Raw genomic sequence first — 16,838 nt, 5'->3', positions numbered from 1 at the left:
TCAACGAGTTAGAGCTCATCAGGAAGTTGAGACAGGTAGCAGTAAGGAGTTGTAATAGTCGTTAAGTTAGGAAACAAAATAAAGCACATACAGATTAGAACAAAGAAAAAAATCTACACTAAAGTTACTGAAAACAGATCTAAGTACAAAGAATACAACACTTAATGCAGTTAAGAGAAACCAGACTGCAAGGAAACTTGGAGGTCTTTTTCAAAGTGCAGCCACCACTGTATGCAGAAACAAGAAACTCGGATATTTTTAAATATTGATGATACATTTTAAAAATAAAATTATTTTTCCCTCTCTCCTTGTCTAGTATTCTCTTCACAACTGGGGAACAAGCTTTATCCGAGCTGGTTTTTTGGGTTGGTTTTTTTGTTGTTGTTTTTTTTTGTTGTTGTTGTTGTTTTGTTTTGTTTTTTTTAACACAAAACCGTCATGACTAGATACTGACTTGGACACCTTCTGAAGAACAGAGTACACCCTAACAATCAGTTTCTTGTTGATCTGCATCACATTCAGGTAAATCCCTTCAAATAGGGATTTTCAAGAGATGCTTCTTTATAACACAAAAACCCTCTAAATAAGTTTTCCCCATTCTTTTAGTTCTATTATGCAAATTTACATTATTACACCTACAGAGATAGTACATTGCACGTTATATGCCCTAGCATAGCCTACTGAGATTATGACACCACCATGCCAAAACCTCATAAATAACTACAAGGCCCTGCTCTCAACTGCGAGAATAAGTTTAGGAGTGATGTCACAATGTGTTCTTTACACACTAAAAAGGCAGATCAAGTTTTCTTGACAGTATAGGCTGTAGACTTCCAATTTATTTAATGACAAGCATGCTCCCCTTCAGCAGCAGCTTATCACTGCATTAATCTATGGTGTCATGTGCCTGGAACTGCTTACTTTGCAGAGGAAAAACAGTACCAGAGGATGGATAGGGACTGCACATGCTCTGTGTTTAAGGGGTCTCTATCAGCAAGTGGAAAAAAAAAGGGAAAATAATATATAACCCACTAATAGGGCAAATTCCATGTGTAGAACGGTAAAAATACTTTTTCAAATAGAAATTCATTCTAATTGAATTTCTGGTTCTCAAAAACCATAACCGTATCATAATTAGAACAACATAGACAACACAATAAATTTTAAAGTAATTTGTTACATATTCAAAAAAAGAAGAATGTTGAGTTACTGCAAACTGTTTGAAGAAATGGTGGTGCAGAGAAAGAAAGTTCTGAACAAGGAAATGATTTCAAGAATTTTCTAATTTACCTGAAAAACAGAGCCCCAGAAACTTTACACTAATGTTGCATAAAGGAACATAATCAAAACAGCTTAGTAAAACAAACAAGGGATGGGAGATAGCAATGTAAGGAATTCAGCACAAAACAGAAGTAGCAGTACCAAGGGAAATAACAAGGACTTCTCAAGTGGGACCTTCAACCATGCACTAGATTTCAGAGCCATCATGCTGTTAGTAGCCACAGTGATTAGCCAGTACAGACATGAAGAGTGAAAACATAAGCATTTCAAATCCACCAACTCTAGTAATAATTGTGAATGTCAAAATTGGTATTTTGCAGAATAAATCCGTGATCACATGAAATCAAGTTCTGGCTAACACCAGAAGAGATGTTACAGGAAGACAAAAGAACATGCATTGGATGCAACTTTCAAACCCATACTGATACATCCCACCCTCCCACCCCAAATACACACCTCTGTTGCCTTGTTTCAGTTCAGCCTCAAGTGCAACCATAGGTTCAGGATGCTATAGCAAGCACAGGACCCACCTGGTGGCTCAGGGAACTTCTGTGCCCATTGTCCAGACCCCTGTTGTCCCTAGCTCTTAATATTGGACACATTCAAGGATTGCCAGTGCAGCAACCACACATTCCTTTCCCAGCCAGGAAACTTGTGAAAAAATATACTTAAACATGACGCACATTTTATGTATGCGAGTAGAACTCCAACTCCATGGACCTACTGACTCAAGTGCTTGCTAGCTTCAAGTTAAGCACTTTGCTAAATGTCGGCTCACAGTTCATCAAGATCTGAATATGATCAACCAATTTGTGACCCATGGTCTTACAGCAGGCCATGAATTTTTCAGCGTGCATTGTGAACAATGCCAATCCCAGTGCTGGCATACAAACACGTTTAAAAAGTGTAGCTCACAAACATGCAGTGTAAACAGTCATACAGGCATGGTAAGAACCAGATGGGTTTTGAAGTGTTTCAGCAGCAGGCATGCTCAAGTCCACAGCCATGTCAGGGAGAACCCGAATTACTCCTTTGCTTTTGTGCTCACCACGTAAGTATAGGGAGGACAAATAGCACTGTATAGGGGATTGAGTTTCGCTGATTTTTTCCAAATGAAAAAATAATTTTCTAAATAATAATGTAAAAAAGTTATTTAAAAATACCTCTCACCCAGTGAACTTGGAATACAGTTTGGTAAGCTAGAAAACTTCTCTGGAATTTAAGAACCATCTTGCTATTTGAAAGCAATGTAATGACAGGTAGCTAAAGACAGCTCTCCTCATCTTCTGTATCCCCAAAACCTCTGCACTGACACTGTGCTCCCTTCTGTCTTGTCCTGAAGAGTATTGCGATAAACACCTTCACAGACATTTTGTCCCTATCTGTATACAGCACCTTCTACAATTTCTGCTGAGGCTCCAAGACTTCTCCAAATTGGGTTTTTACATCTTGAGATCTCTCCAAGTTGTGCAAATGGCAGGGCTGAATGTAATTCCACTTACGATTTCAGTAAAAAACATGATGTACCAAGTTTTGCCCACATGACTGGCAAAACAGTGATGGCCAATAGACATAAGGTCTCTATCTTTCCTTGCCTATCTGTTCAGTGGGACTTTCAGTGTCCTGTGTACCTGCTTGGTGTATGCCAGAGATAACCTAAGGGTACAATTCATGCGAGTTTTACCTGGGGGGCCAACAGGACCCGGAGGTCCTGGAGATCCAGGTGGACCTTGACCACCAATGCCAGGGATGCCTGGTGGGCCCGGGAGTCCTGGTGGTCCACTTGGTCCAGGGTCACCTAAAAGAACATTCTTGTTTAGTAAATAGTGAACTCAGTTCAGAGATACTTGCTTTCAGAAGCAGAGTGCCTGCACATTGTACTTGAAATCTTGTCCTTGCATGCAAACAAATGTGGATCTGACACAGGAAAAAAAACCCACACTGCAGAGGCTATTTTTGAAAGCCAGAGATTTGTCCTCACTCTGTGTGGAATGCATGCAGTTTACATTTCTAGGCTACACAGAGACATGTTATTGCATCACAATCCACATCAAACTTAACAGATACTCTCTAGCAAGCCAGGCATGCTCTGCAGTTCAATACAATGATTAACAGCAGGAATTCATGATCTGCTAACTCTCTGGATGTTGAACACATCTAAATGACAATTATTCTATTGAAAAAGATTTACCCCCACGTTAACATGATTTGTCTTTAGAATACAGACTTTCAGATACTGACCCAGTGGTGTTGGTATTTACTCCCTTGCTTGCCTTTTGAGAACACAAGCTTCCATTTACACAGGTGTGTCTGATTTGGAAAAATGGACCCTGAAGTAATTGCTCTGAAGTCAGCACTGCTTGTATTTAACTGCCATATGACTTGTAGCACATCTACATTTTTTAAAGTTCAATAAGGAACACAAAAGGGGACAGTTCTCCATACCTTTGGGCCCTGGAGTGCCATCAAAACCTGCCCGTCCTGGGAGACCAGGGTTTCCTGGGAAGCCAGGATCACCTTTAGGTCCTTGAACTCCTTTTGTGCCTGGTGGTCCTGGGGGTCCAGGTGGTCCTGGAACTCCAAATCCACGATCCCCCTGTAACAAATTAACAAATTTTTTAAAAGGGTTTTTCTAAGTTTAGCCTCTCCTAGAAGTAGCAAAGAAAAAATGCCCACCATCTTAGAGTTCCATTTCTTTTTTCTCCACCCTCACTCAAACCTCAAGTAGAGAACGTGACTGCCCCAACATCAAAAGCTGACAAGAGGTAAAATCCTCCCCACCAACTTCCCACTGATGCAGAACAACCTCTAAGAAAGTGAAACTTTATATTAAACAAGCAAACACAGACCTTCTGTCCTGGGAAACCAGGTGGTCCAGGAGGTCCATCTAGACCAGGGCGACCTGGAGCTCCCGGAGCTCCGGGGGGGCCTGGAGTCCCTGGGAAACCTACACAGGACATGGAGGTTAGGACAGCAGAGGAGAGGACACCAGAGAGCATTAGAACAACTCTTCCAGAAATGCTGAGGGCCCATGAAAAGTGGTCTCTGAAAAGAGGTTCTGTGCTAGCTCAAGCTACTTGAGGGGTACCCGTTTGGCTGAGATAGCTTTTGAGTATACCAGTCTTTGCCACAGAGGATGTCTGGGACTCCTCTCAGAGGAGGGCACTCCCCATGCTGCGTGCTCTAACAAAAATTACAAAGAGTTCCCATCAGAAACATTAACATCTTGAGGCAGCATTTGGAGATCATTTACTGATGCAAGCTCAAACATTCATAATTTCCCAAAGTTTTACCCATTTACTTTTGTGTCCTTGGTTTACTGAAAAATGTAAGCTACCATGAAGGAGCAGTACAGCAAACAGAAGAATAAGGGCACAGCAGGTTTTATTTCCTGATACTTCTGAGACTATTATAAGGATGTATAAACTCAAGACAAACATTTTTTAAAGCATTCTAGAGACAGAAACTAACTCACTAGGAAAAAGCAAAGAGATACAACCCTCTATATCCCCTCTTCCAGTCAGTACACTACAATAATATGGCTGTAACCATACCTTTTGGGCCTGGCGGACCTGGAAGTCCAATGCCAGGAATACCTGGCTCTCCCTTTGCACCTGGGATGCCTGATAAGCCACGCTGTCCTGGCTGACCAGGATCTCCTGTAAAAAGAAGAAAATCAACATAGTTACCAAGAATCAGGCAGAATAAAAAGCTCTTGAAATTCCCTGGATATCTAGTTACTGCTTTACCTGGAAGACCTGGATCACCATTTCTTCCTGGAGGACCAGGGGGGCCAGGAACTCCTGGTTCTGTAATTGTCTGGCCAGGGTCACCTTTTGGACCTAAAACCAAAAAGAAGAAATAGGTATCACTCAGTAGGAGTTTCTTTTCTGTTTTTCTTTGAGCAGAAAAAGATTCTAGCTACATTCCAAGCTTACAGAAAACTTACACCAGCAACACTTTACCCAATAGGCTATCTGCCCCTGAGCCCTACACAGCACTTAGAGGCTTAGAAGCACTGTTTAATGTTCATCAAGAGAAGTGTGGCCAGCAGGTCAAGGGAGGGGATTCTCCCCCTCTACTCTGCTCTCATGAGACCCCACCTGCAGTGCTGTGTCCAGCTCTGGGGGCACCAACAGCAGAAGGACATGGACCTGCTTGAGCGGGTCCAGAGGAGGCCACAAAGATGATCAGGGGGTGGAGCACCTCCCCTGTGAGGACAGGCTGAGAGAGTTGGGGTTGTTCAGCCTGGAGAAGAGAAGGCTCCAGGGAGACCTTATAGTGGCCTTCCAGTACTCTTGGTAAGGAAGTGTAGGGATAGGATGAGGGGTAACGGTTTTGAACTGAAAGAGTGTAGATTTAGATTAGATATAGGGAAGAAATTCTTTCCTGTGAGGGCGGTGAGACACTGGCACAGGTTGCCCAGAGAAGCTGTGGCTGCCCCCTCCCTGGCAGTGTTCAAGGCCAGGTTGGACGGGGCTTTGAGCAACCTGGTCTAGTGGAAGGTGTCCCTGCCCATGGCAGGGGGGGTGGAACTAGGTGATCTTTAAGGTCCCTTCCAACCCAAACCATTTTGTGATTCTATGTTAAGACAGTTTTCTTGAAATGTTATTTTTTCCAGCTTTCTCCTAGTATTATCATGTGAATAGTATTTTCCATAGCTGACACCAGCACAACTTGATCACAATCTGTGTAGCTGACAAGAAAGTAACAAAGCAAACTCTTGTTTTCAAAAACTGTTGTAGTTGCAGTATTATTAAGCATAAGCCAGATGGTAGTTAGAATGCATTTCCACTCCAGTCAGTTGAGAAGAAGAAACTTCTCTACACGTCAGAGCAGAAGGGTGAGTCATGTGCTTATAGTAACATAGCACAAATTCTGCTCACTTTGCGATTCTGTGGTGACCTTCAGTAAGAAAACTTATAAATATTAGGTCTTACAACACCTTTGGAAAAAGCTTAAAAGCAACATTATGTTCTGAGAACTGTCTGAAGCAAAAGGACAAAACTTGATTTTACAGCTTTTGTTCAATAGCACATAGAGACCAACTCACCAGGAACTCCAGGAGGCCCTGGACGGCCTGATACACCTTGGATGCCCTTTTCACCAGGTGAACCTTGTGGACCAAAACCAGGAGGTCCAGGAAGTCCTTTGTCTCCAGGAAGACCTGGTATTCCTGGATCACCTGGAATACCCATTTCTCCTTTGAATGCAACACTGCCCTGAAAAAAAGGAAGAGCAGGATGGGGAAGAGGAACATATTTACTAGCAAAGGAGTAAAGTGTTTAATTACTTCTGTTTTGAAACTCTTTGGCAGTTTCCATCCTTCTAGTTCTCAAGGCCATTAGCTGCCTACATCTTACTAACGTGGTAGAGATAAGGTCTAAACCTGGGTACTTAATTCTTCACACTATGTAGGTGAAATTAGACAATGGCAGAAGGGACCATCTGACACTACCCAAGAGAAGTCTCAGCTTACTTTCAGAGGTATTGACAGATTCAGGAAGTACCTCAGTATATCCTAACTAGATTGGCATCTGCTGAAGAGAATTACCGTGTTAGTCACATTCAGCAAAATGTGTATTTGCCAGTCCTCTTATCTGCAGTACGTCAAATGCATCCAGGACTTCCCAAAACATCTGTCCAATCAAAGACAACATAAAATGGAAACTCACAGGCTCCCCCTTAGGGCCAGGTAGGCCTGGCAGTCCATCTCGTCCGGGAGTGCCATCTATGCCAGGAAGACCTGGAGGTCCTGGGAAGCCAGGGTCTCCTTTGTCACCTTTCATTCTTGGAGAAGTCAGGACATCCCCTGGGTCTCCTTTAGGACCAGGTCTCCCAGGAGCACCTGGGGACCCTGGGAATCCCTGAAGGGGGGGAGGGGGGAGAGAAAAAGAACAAAAGACCATTTTAGTTTTTCTTTCACTCCTTCTCTGAGTTTGTCACAGTATAAGAATTCAAGCTAGTTACGGACAAAAAAAAAAAGAAGTATTAGACAGAATTCATATGTACTGTGCACAGATTGACCAAACACGCAAGACAAATGAGACTATTTTCCCACCACAACATAACACCACCACTTACTGGTGGCCCTACAAGGCCAGTTAATCCAGGAAGCCCCTTTTCACCTTTTGGTCCAGGAAAACCAGGAGAACCTGAGTAGTGCAGAAAAACAGAAAAAAACCCCATAAAGCTGTAGAAACTGTAAATATCAAGAACGCTGTTTGCATAACAGCAGGCAAGGTTTAATCTGGATTTTTTTTGAGAGCTTGATTTTATTTGAGCAGAACAAAATTTGCAACTCTAGTTGCAATAGTTAAATCAATAGTGTCAAAAAATGTCACACTTTTAAAAAGCTCCAGTTCCTCTATCATTTCAGAAATAGCAAGTAATAGAAGTTAATTTCTCTCTCTCAGTTAAATCTATAGCACACTATAAACCTTCAATATGCAGAATGCTTGCAAGTCTGTCTTTGATTAGAGATTTTTTTTTGAATGAGTGATTTTTTTACCCATATGTAATCCAGCCTGTTTCTTCCTAACACTCCTAAGCTGTGCAAAATACAACATGCACCAACTATATACCAGAGCTGGCAACGCTGCATCTGAATTTGTACACAATACACAGATATATCATTAGCATTATACACAGATACAAAAGTGACTTTATGGAATATATTAGGCAAAATAGTGAAGACTACAGCCTTACCTGGACTACCTGGAGGTCCTGGTGGTCCTCTCTCCCCAGGAGGCCCAGTTACTCCAGTTCCTATGCAATTGAAGCATGTGTCTCCTTGATCACCTAAAAAGATTTGTATTGAAAAAGCATACTTGAGCATCAGATCTTCAAAAATATTAAAAGAATTCTACACAACAGCAATTGTTTTCTTGCTATTGATCTATAAGACCAAGTCCAAAATGACTATTTTATGTAATTATATGATTGCTTAAATATTAGAAGGCTTCCCCCATGAAAACCAAGCTGAAGCTTTTTGGTTGCCAGGAGTCAGACAACCAATATCAGATATGATTAGAATTTATTTAGGACAGTGCAAAATAAATTAAAACAAAAGAAAAATGCTTTCAATAATAAAAAACCGAAACTGTGGACTTTTTTTCCTCAACAGAAGAGTCCTCTTCTAAAGTAGGTACTTGACACTTCAAACTACAACTCTTAACACACATATATCAAAATCCCAAACTTTAATTAAACTCCAAGAGTGCAAAATACATCCTGGGAATGTTTCACAGATTTGACAATAGGCTAAACTTATCCCATTAAAAAAAAAAAGAAAAAAAGAATGGTTTCAAGAAGCTTAGGAATTTCCTTTACATACAGACTTTTCTGACATTCGTCAATGTAGTATTTAAGCACCTCATTTAGGTTAATTAATGTGTACAATCTCCATGAGAAAAAAGATTTCTGTTTGAAAGGTGTTCAAAATTAAGTGAGATGCCCAAAGTCATCTAGGATGTCCATGGTTGAGCTAGGAAAAGATTCTCACTTACCCATATCAGCATCCTCATTGCAAGGTTGTCTTTTTGGAAACAAGGATACACATTAAAGATGTCTTTCTTTTGCTTACCAAACAAACAAACTCATTGTAGACTGACCAACTCAAATTAGGAATCTTGCATTTATAATTTCAATGTTGCTTTCCATAAAAAATGTTAAACATATTCATGAAGTGCAAAACTTTTTCACATAGAGTTGGCAACTGCTGTTACAAAGCACTTAGCTTCTGTCTACCTGGGAGGTACTCATAAACCTGAAGTTCTGTTTCACTTTAATCATGACCCATGCCAGGCCCTAGCATTAGTGTACCCTCAGCCACTTTGAGATTCTTGTGCTTTAACACTAGATAAGGAACTATCCTATGCCCAGATAAAACAGCTTTCTTACTCAGAAACAGGAAATGTCTGCACTCAACCCCACTGGGAAGAGACACTGTTTATTTAATTCAGGCTTTATATTGTTTAACAAGCTTTAACAAAAAGAGAAAAAACAAGATAGCCATGACACTGCACCTTTTTGGCCTCGCTCCCCCGTAAAGCCTTGTTGTCCTGGAATTCCTGGAGGACCTGGCGGTCCCTGCTCGCATAACCCTTCACCTAAGGACAATCAGGAGACATTTAATGATCAATTTGTGTTAGACTGACAGAAGCACCAAATACATGTATTCGGTACAAAAATGTGCTTCCTAGTATTTGTGTGGATATTCCAATATACCCACACAATCACAGAGCAAACATTTTGGCGATCCAGACAGAGGACTGCTAATGAAAACCCACCAATGTCATCCAAACTCAAAAGGAAACAATCAGTGATATTACACAACAATCATCAGTTCTCCTTCACAACCTGAACTATCTCCCTACTACTTCCCACAACCTACACACTTCCACCTCTACACTACATTCTGCTGTTCAGCCTCATATCATAAAAGCATGGGTATGAAATATCATCAGTGAGGGGACTTAAGATGTCAATGCCATCTAGACACTAAATTCCTCCCTGAACCACGTGCTAGCCCCTTCTCCACTACAGCTTTCCAGTTCTCATATTCCATCTCCCATTCCCTACTTCCCTCATATCAAAAAGGAGCTAAGAGCCTTCATCCAAGGTGTTCACTCCCAAGCTGTTTTTTATGTGATCTACACATAGAATATTTATGAAACTGGAATTCTGTGAAAAATTACTCCTTTGACTCTCCTGGTGTCACAGCTGTTAGTATGGAATAGTCCCTACTCCACACATTTATTAGATCATATCATGAAAGCTATATTTACTTAAGACAGTGTCAAAGTGGTTACCTCCTGCTTTATGCACAAATTTTAATGTAACTTTCATTAGTTGGATTAAATAGGATGTAACATAAATTGGAAAATACTCAATTTTGTACATCTGGGCCAAATCTGCTTTGCCCTGGAGGGCTGTCATTATTATCTAAGTTAGCATGAAGGTCCCTCAAGTCTGACAAGATTTCTTCTCCTCCAGTCTAGCTGAATGTCACAGGTAAGTCACAGTAGGGCTCACCTGAAGTAGAAAGAGGCATGATAAAACCAGACTGCAACTCACACCACTGAATTCCCAAATTGTGCTTAAATTCTGTAATTGTCCTTAAGGCTAGAGTTCTACAAATGTCCTGAACGGCAATGGGAGCAACTTGGAGAATCTCATGGACATCAGCTGCCAATATACTACATCTTTGGAGGTAGAAATAAGAAAAAAAAAAAAAGAACGTAGAAACTGTTCAGTCTCTTCTACTTGCTGTCTATGTGGTCATCACTTACCAGGAGGAACAGATGGTGCAGGTGGCCCTGGGGGACCTGGTGGTCCTGGAGGTCCTCGTGGTCCATCAAGTCCTGGTTGCCCAGGAATAGAAACACCAGGTAAACCTGGATCTCCCTTCTGTCCTCTCTCACCAGGTAAGCCAGGTGGGCCAGGAGGTCCAACAGTAGTGATCCCTAAGATGAAAAGAACTTAGTTCCTTGAGAACTCAAAGGTTTAAATCACTTTTTTGCAAGGATGACAATAATATACTATAACATGCTACAGAAGACTCTGTCTTTCCATGCAAGTTTTATGGAATCAAACTACATGTTTGACATATGCACATTTTGCATTTTCAAAGGTTTTGTCTGAAAAATTGACCTGAGGCTCAGGTCTCAGAAAAAAATTGACCCGAGACTTACGAAGGAAAAAAAATAAAACAGGACTAATGAAAGGAAGTAATGATGAAAAAAAGAACATTTATAAGCTTTTACATTAAAATCATAATGTTCTTCTCTGTGCGTGTATAAGGCAAATACAGGTGTTACTGCTCGCTCCCATTGTAGACTCAAATCATCTCCTTTAGTACTGGCCAATGTACAGCAGAGACCAGGTTTGATGGCCAGGTACCAGAGTTCTGGTACACAACACTTTCTCCACGTAATGCAATGGATAATGTATGTTATAGGGAAGTGATAGGAGATAAATTACCCCTTAGACCATTAACCAAGTATCTGTTTGACAACGTGGATGATTAGCATCCTCTGTTTACCACACAGGTGCAATGAATGTTCAGAATTCCTCATATTATCCCCATAAGTTAAGGGCTACCCTTCAAGCTCAAATGTAGCTCTAAATAGTTCTGCCTTCACTTTCTGCTCAGTCCATCTGTCAAAAGGAGTGTGAAAAGACTGTGAAGCTAAATATCCATTCAGACATTTGAGCACACAAGTTATTTTAATGCTTGCACTCCTACCTGGAGAACCTGGCAAGCCAGGTGGGCCTGGCCTACCAGAGAATCCACGCTCTCCTTTGGCTCCTGGAAGTCCTGGCAATCCTTTGCTACCTTTTGGTCCCACTGTTGCATCAATGCCTGGTCTTGAAATGACCTGGAAATGTTTCATGTTCATGTGAAACAACTTGCCAAGAAAAGAGCCACTGGAACAGTAAACAGATGTGAGGGAGGAAAAATTCAACATACTTCAAACCTTATCCCAATGACAGGATGCCTTTCCTGCTCCACTGAACTACCACTAAATTCCACTAAAGAGCACTCCCCAATAGCAAGCACTTTTACTGCCAAGCCAACGTGGTTAGAACCAGTTTCAGCAAAGGTGACTCAAGTTTCTGCTGGTCTGAGGTTATAGTCTAGCCTTGTATTTGTAACCTAGCAAATCCTAGAGCATAGAATCTATCTTGAAAGAAGGAAACAATAATTTCTATCGGTGAATATAAGAAATCTTTACTGGTTCTGTTATTGTTACAGTTGGAGATGAGACTCACAGTCACCCAAGAACTATGATGAAACAACACTGTCAACCAAATGCAGAAAGAAAAGAAAGGATCAGCAACTTACAATTCCAGGAGGACCAGGGGGACCAATGTCACCTTTTTCACCCTACCGATGAAATTAAGAGCATTTTTTATATTGCGCATTAGTGCACAAGAAAGTTATTACAAATATTCCTCAACACTGTCATAGCATAGGCAATGCAGTTACTACTCAGCCAGAACTGAACTCAGTAATGGCAGATTTTCAAGCTACTACAGCAATAATGACAAAAAACATGGCATACCTTTTCACCCTCTCTTCCTGGAGCACCATTTATTCCAGGCCCACCAGGTAAGCCCTTCAAGAAAAGAGAAAGACACCCACACTCAGATCTTCTCCTTATCAGAGGAAAAGCTTATAAGGAGTCAGCTTAGATTAGAAATGTATGTTACTCACATCCCTACCAGGCTGACCAGGTTCTCCATCTTTGCCAGGCTTTCCCTTCAAAGACATAAACATGCATTGAAATAAAATGCATCAGTGGTGAAGAATTCTTATGGAAATTGTGTTACTTCCCATTTTTCAATAAACCAAACTTTCTCTAGAATGCAGTCCTTGTGACAAATACATCAGACATCAACCAAGTCCAATCAATGGAGTTATCTAAACTGAGGTTTTCATTTGGAAAACCAGAGCACAAAAGCATGACAAGTCTTAAAGAAATGTTGTGAGAATACAGCACAAAATGATCTCCAGTTAACTATTGCTGATAGTGTTTAATAACTCCCTTTACTTTAACATTAGAGAAATCCTTTATTTGGAAAACAGATCCTAACTCCCTAGACACTAGAATGTTATATTTAATTAGGAAATTAGTATAATGTGACTAGTGAAATTAAATACAAACATTTGTGTATTTGAATTTTAACTTTGCTTTAAACTAAATGCAATTTTCTGAAGAATATTAACAACAAAAAAATAAAGTGTAATTCTGCTCAAAGAAGTGACTTCTAAAAACCATATATTCTTGCTGAACAGATGTCTCGTTGTTACAATAGAAGTAGCGCAAGCTCTGCTTTGTTCCAGACTATTCACTGAGCAAGACAAGCAGAACTCTGCTGTCAGCATTACAGAAGCAGGATGTGTGGGGGACACCTGCTGGAACGTAACTACAAGACAAAAGGTCATTAAGTTTCACCACAGCACCAAGACCAACTCTCAGTCATTGAGAAGTTGATAATAAGACCTGACAGATATAGTGTATTAAGAGTGTAATGTGATTTGTGAATTCTTTATTATTAGTGATGAGTTCCGATTCTCAAAAATGAGGTTATAAGATTTCCCCTGAATTTACAAAATTACCTGTTTGATTACATATACTGCCATTTTTATGAGTATATCTGAAATGGGCTTGAGCCACACAATCATATGGGACCCTAAAAGGCAGCTTTAGAGTAACTTAATAGCAAAACTTCACTTTAAGTATGCAACATGCCCAAATTCAGAGTAATACAACCAAAAATGTTGGTAAACAAGCTTTTGGCAAAACGTATCTGCCATATCCTCTCAGGACTTTTATCATTTCAGATCTTTGCAAATTTATGTGGTTCCCATTTACTTTTGCAGAGAGAAGCAACATAGAAAATACAATTCAAAAATCACTCAGAATATAATGAGAATTTTGGCTTTGTAAATCTGCCTCTTTTGTTATGTTCCTTAAAGAAGGCAAATCAAAGCCCTCCTATAAATCTCAGCAACTAAGAAGGATTTTATTTAGAATACCAAACATTTGTATACATTTCCTCTGGAAATTGGAAAACCTATTACCAACATGTTTCTAAACACTGTTTATATATTGTCCAATTAACCTGAGCAAGACATGTGTCTTGGTTTCCAAAGGGGCCCATTATGTTGATAAAACTATGGGTTCAGTAGCTGTGGAAGTGAAAATACAGAATGCTTTGAGCTGGTAGCATCTTGGCTTTTCTTTGCTGGTCCAGCCCATATTATTTTCATCCTATTTCATAGCACTTCTATGATGTTCCTCAGCTTTTCTGAGCTGTGATATCCAAGTAAATTTAAATTTCAGGGTGGATTTGAGTCTAGACAGGAACAAAGTGGCTCATGCTATCCCTAGATGCAGCCATCTTGACTCGTCCCCTCCCCAGATAGCACATAAACTGAAGTAGTCTCTTGGGAAGTGACAAATGGACTTTTGGTCTTAATGCAGTGTTGAGACTTGGCTTTCTGACTCACCTCACAAGTAAACCCACTGAGAATGAGTCTACATAGACCAGCTTAAATATACAATCTCATGCTGCTGTACAGTACATAGCAAACTGAAGACCCTCTCTAAAAGGAAACAGAAAACTGCTGCTTCAGTCAAGCAGTCCAACAACTTTGGTTTCCACATGTAACCAGATAACATCATTCAAATTATTTTCTCCTGCCCCCAAAACTGAGATCTACATGCAGATAATTCTATCAGAAAGCACTGAGAGATCCATAGCTAGAAGCACTTTCATGAACCAGATGTGTCATCTACCAGTTTGCCAGGTTATGGAAAAAAAAAAAAAGTCTCTTACCCAGAGGCTGATGGCCCCACCTGAATTTAACATTTGCTTAATTCTCAAAGATAACACTGATTGGAAAGATAAATGTTTGGTTAAATAGACTACTTACTCTTTTGCCTGGTTCTCCTTGCTCACCTTTTTCACCTTTTATGCCACCGGGAAGACCCTGGACACACAAACATCATCTTAAACTGAGCCCACAAGCCAAAGTAGAATGAATTTACAGTTCTAATACAGATGCAATAAAAAACCTAGAAGAGGGCTACTCACAGGAGGGCCTTGTGGCCCAGGAAGTCCTGGTGGGCCTGGATCACCTGGAATACCCTGTCAAGCATGGGCAAAGAAAAAGAGGATTAAAGCCTCCATCACTCCCTAGTAGCTCAGTTGATTATTTCTTTTAAATAGAATTTTTTTGGCTGTTATTTAGATTTCCAGTTAATATAAACAGTAAAGGATCATATTTATTCTTTCTTTGTGTGGAACTTCAAGTACATCTATAAATTTTATCAACTGCTCATCCTGTTTATTTAGATGATTCACTCCACTAAGACACAACCGCCTCCTGTGTGCACTGGAGCAGCTGGTTTGGTGGCCTGCAGCTGCTATACAATAATAAAAAGAAGAAAGAAAAAAAAGAAAAGAAATAAAAACCAAATGCCAGATCCTGCTGAAATTACAGGTGCAACAGTCATTAATTTGTGAGGCCATCAGGATCAATAGTGTGTTCATCAGAAAAGTGTCACAAGATCACTGCGTAAAAAATTTAGAGTTTCTATTTTGTCTTGTTACACCTTTGCACAAGTTCTTAAATGTCTTCACCATTAACCTAAAGAAAAGTTACAGGTTATTGAATCCACAAAAGGTTTCTGTACAGTTTCTGTTATTTTTTTGGAGGTCTCCCAGACTTTTACAAGCCCGTATACACTTGATTTTTCAGTCAGAGATCATAGGTGGAGGTACACACCAGAACTTTGTGTGTATTTCACAAAAAAATAAATGTAATGTTGACATTTTTTACTGATTGTGTACTACCAAGCATAACCTTTGTTGAAATAAAAACAAATTTTTAAACTTTGAAATCATTGTTAATGTTGGTCAAAGACAATGCACTCAGACTGTGTTTGTGAGTCTTAGTACTTTTAAAGGAATGTAGTTAGAATGCTTTTATTTTGTACATTTATATAACTTAATACCAGTGTAATTAGTCCTTCAGAGATCTGCGATGACAGAGGCAAATTAGTCTGACCCTAATAAAGTCAGATGTATTTTTGTTTCAACTACAGTGTGGTCAAAATGTCACCTTGTGTTTTCTTAGAAGTATAAAGACACACAATGCTGCTCTTTACCTTCTGTCCTACTGGCAAAACCAGGGACTGAGACCTAGGATCTAGTTCTAGGATGACTGTGCATTGCAAATGCACATCAGTGGATAGCTCTAGGTAATGCCTTAGTGGTGGCTAATGTTCTTCTGAAGGGAAGGGTAACAAATGGTTTTGATCAAGATGAAGGACAGAATTGTCCTACATCCTGTCAAAATAAAATACTGGTGTGTACTAAAGCTTTCTTCTCTGACACATTTCCCAAGATGAAGAGGTGGAAAGTGATCCAACACAGATGGAGGAAACTAAAAGTTTAAAGCCCAGTTACCACAGTGACATTTGTAAAATCACCAGAGCATAAAAATGATCACTCACCACTCTTGCCTCAAAATATCTACCTCAACTCTTCTATTACTTAGGGTGGTATTTGAGAATACCAAGAAACTTCAAAGAAAACATGAAAGCCAGGCAGCCATGATCCTGCTGGTGGTGCTCAGACTATGACTGGCACCCAGAATCAAATGGTGCTGTGAAATTTTCCCCAGTGAAGAAGAAAGGAAAGAAATGTAATAACTTTAGAATTGCAACTCTGCAATGACTTTTTGACATTTATGGGTGGGGAAGGATCCACACAAATCAAACCAACAGTTTGAGCTTACTGTCACAATATGGCTTAATATTTACTTTTGAGAGGCCATAAACAGGGAAAGCACTTTATTCAGACCACAGGAAAGAAAGATCTTGGGGCATCAATAATGACAAAAAGAAAGAGGAAAAAGAAAAAATAAATTGAGTTAAAATTTTTGAAAGGCTTCACAATGGATGAAATAGCTGGTTATTTAATGGGAATCTGAATCCCCAGACAGCTTTGAAAATTACAGTCTGGGTGTTCCAAGGAAT

The 16,838-nt window shown here is 40.0% G+C and overlaps 1 protein-coding gene across 1 annotated transcript in view; it reads right to left on the bottom strand.

Moving 5' to 3' along the window:
* COL4A5 (collagen type IV alpha 5 chain) overlaps positions 1-16,838 on the bottom strand; it is an 85,482-nt gene that overhangs the window by 26,173 nt on the left and 42,471 nt on the right. Inside the window, exons 14-30 of the mRNA XM_074835297.1 lie at positions 14,890-14,943; positions 14,729-14,785; positions 12,503-12,547; positions 12,351-12,404; positions 12,131-12,172; positions 11,531-11,663; positions 10,575-10,748; positions 9,309-9,392; positions 7,990-8,082; positions 7,366-7,436; positions 6,957-7,148; positions 6,335-6,503; positions 5,031-5,123; positions 4,836-4,940; positions 4,131-4,228; positions 3,727-3,877; positions 2,966-3,079 (exon numbers count right to left, since the gene is read on the bottom strand). Of these exons, the coding sequence (XP_074691398.1) occupies positions 2,966-3,079; positions 3,727-3,877; positions 4,131-4,228; positions 4,836-4,940; positions 5,031-5,123; positions 6,335-6,503; positions 6,957-7,148; positions 7,366-7,436; positions 7,990-8,082; positions 9,309-9,392; positions 10,575-10,748; positions 11,531-11,663; positions 12,131-12,172; positions 12,351-12,404; positions 12,503-12,547; positions 14,729-14,785; positions 14,890-14,943 (1,729 nt within the window). The remainder of the gene's footprint in view (positions 1-2,965; positions 3,080-3,726; positions 3,878-4,130; positions 4,229-4,835; positions 4,941-5,030; positions 5,124-6,334; positions 6,504-6,956; positions 7,149-7,365; positions 7,437-7,989; positions 8,083-9,308; positions 9,393-10,574; positions 10,749-11,530; positions 11,664-12,130; positions 12,173-12,350; positions 12,405-12,502; positions 12,548-14,728; positions 14,786-14,889; positions 14,944-16,838) is intronic.

Source organism: Strix aluco, chromosome 10 (genome assembly GCF_031877795.1).
Source record: "Strix aluco isolate bStrAlu1 chromosome 10, bStrAlu1.hap1, whole genome shotgun sequence".
Classification (NCBI taxonomy): domain Eukaryota; kingdom Metazoa; phylum Chordata; class Aves; order Strigiformes; family Strigidae; genus Strix; species Strix aluco.
The sequence above is the reverse complement of the archived record's forward strand: the minus strand, read 5'-3'. Positions and strand labels throughout refer to the sequence as shown.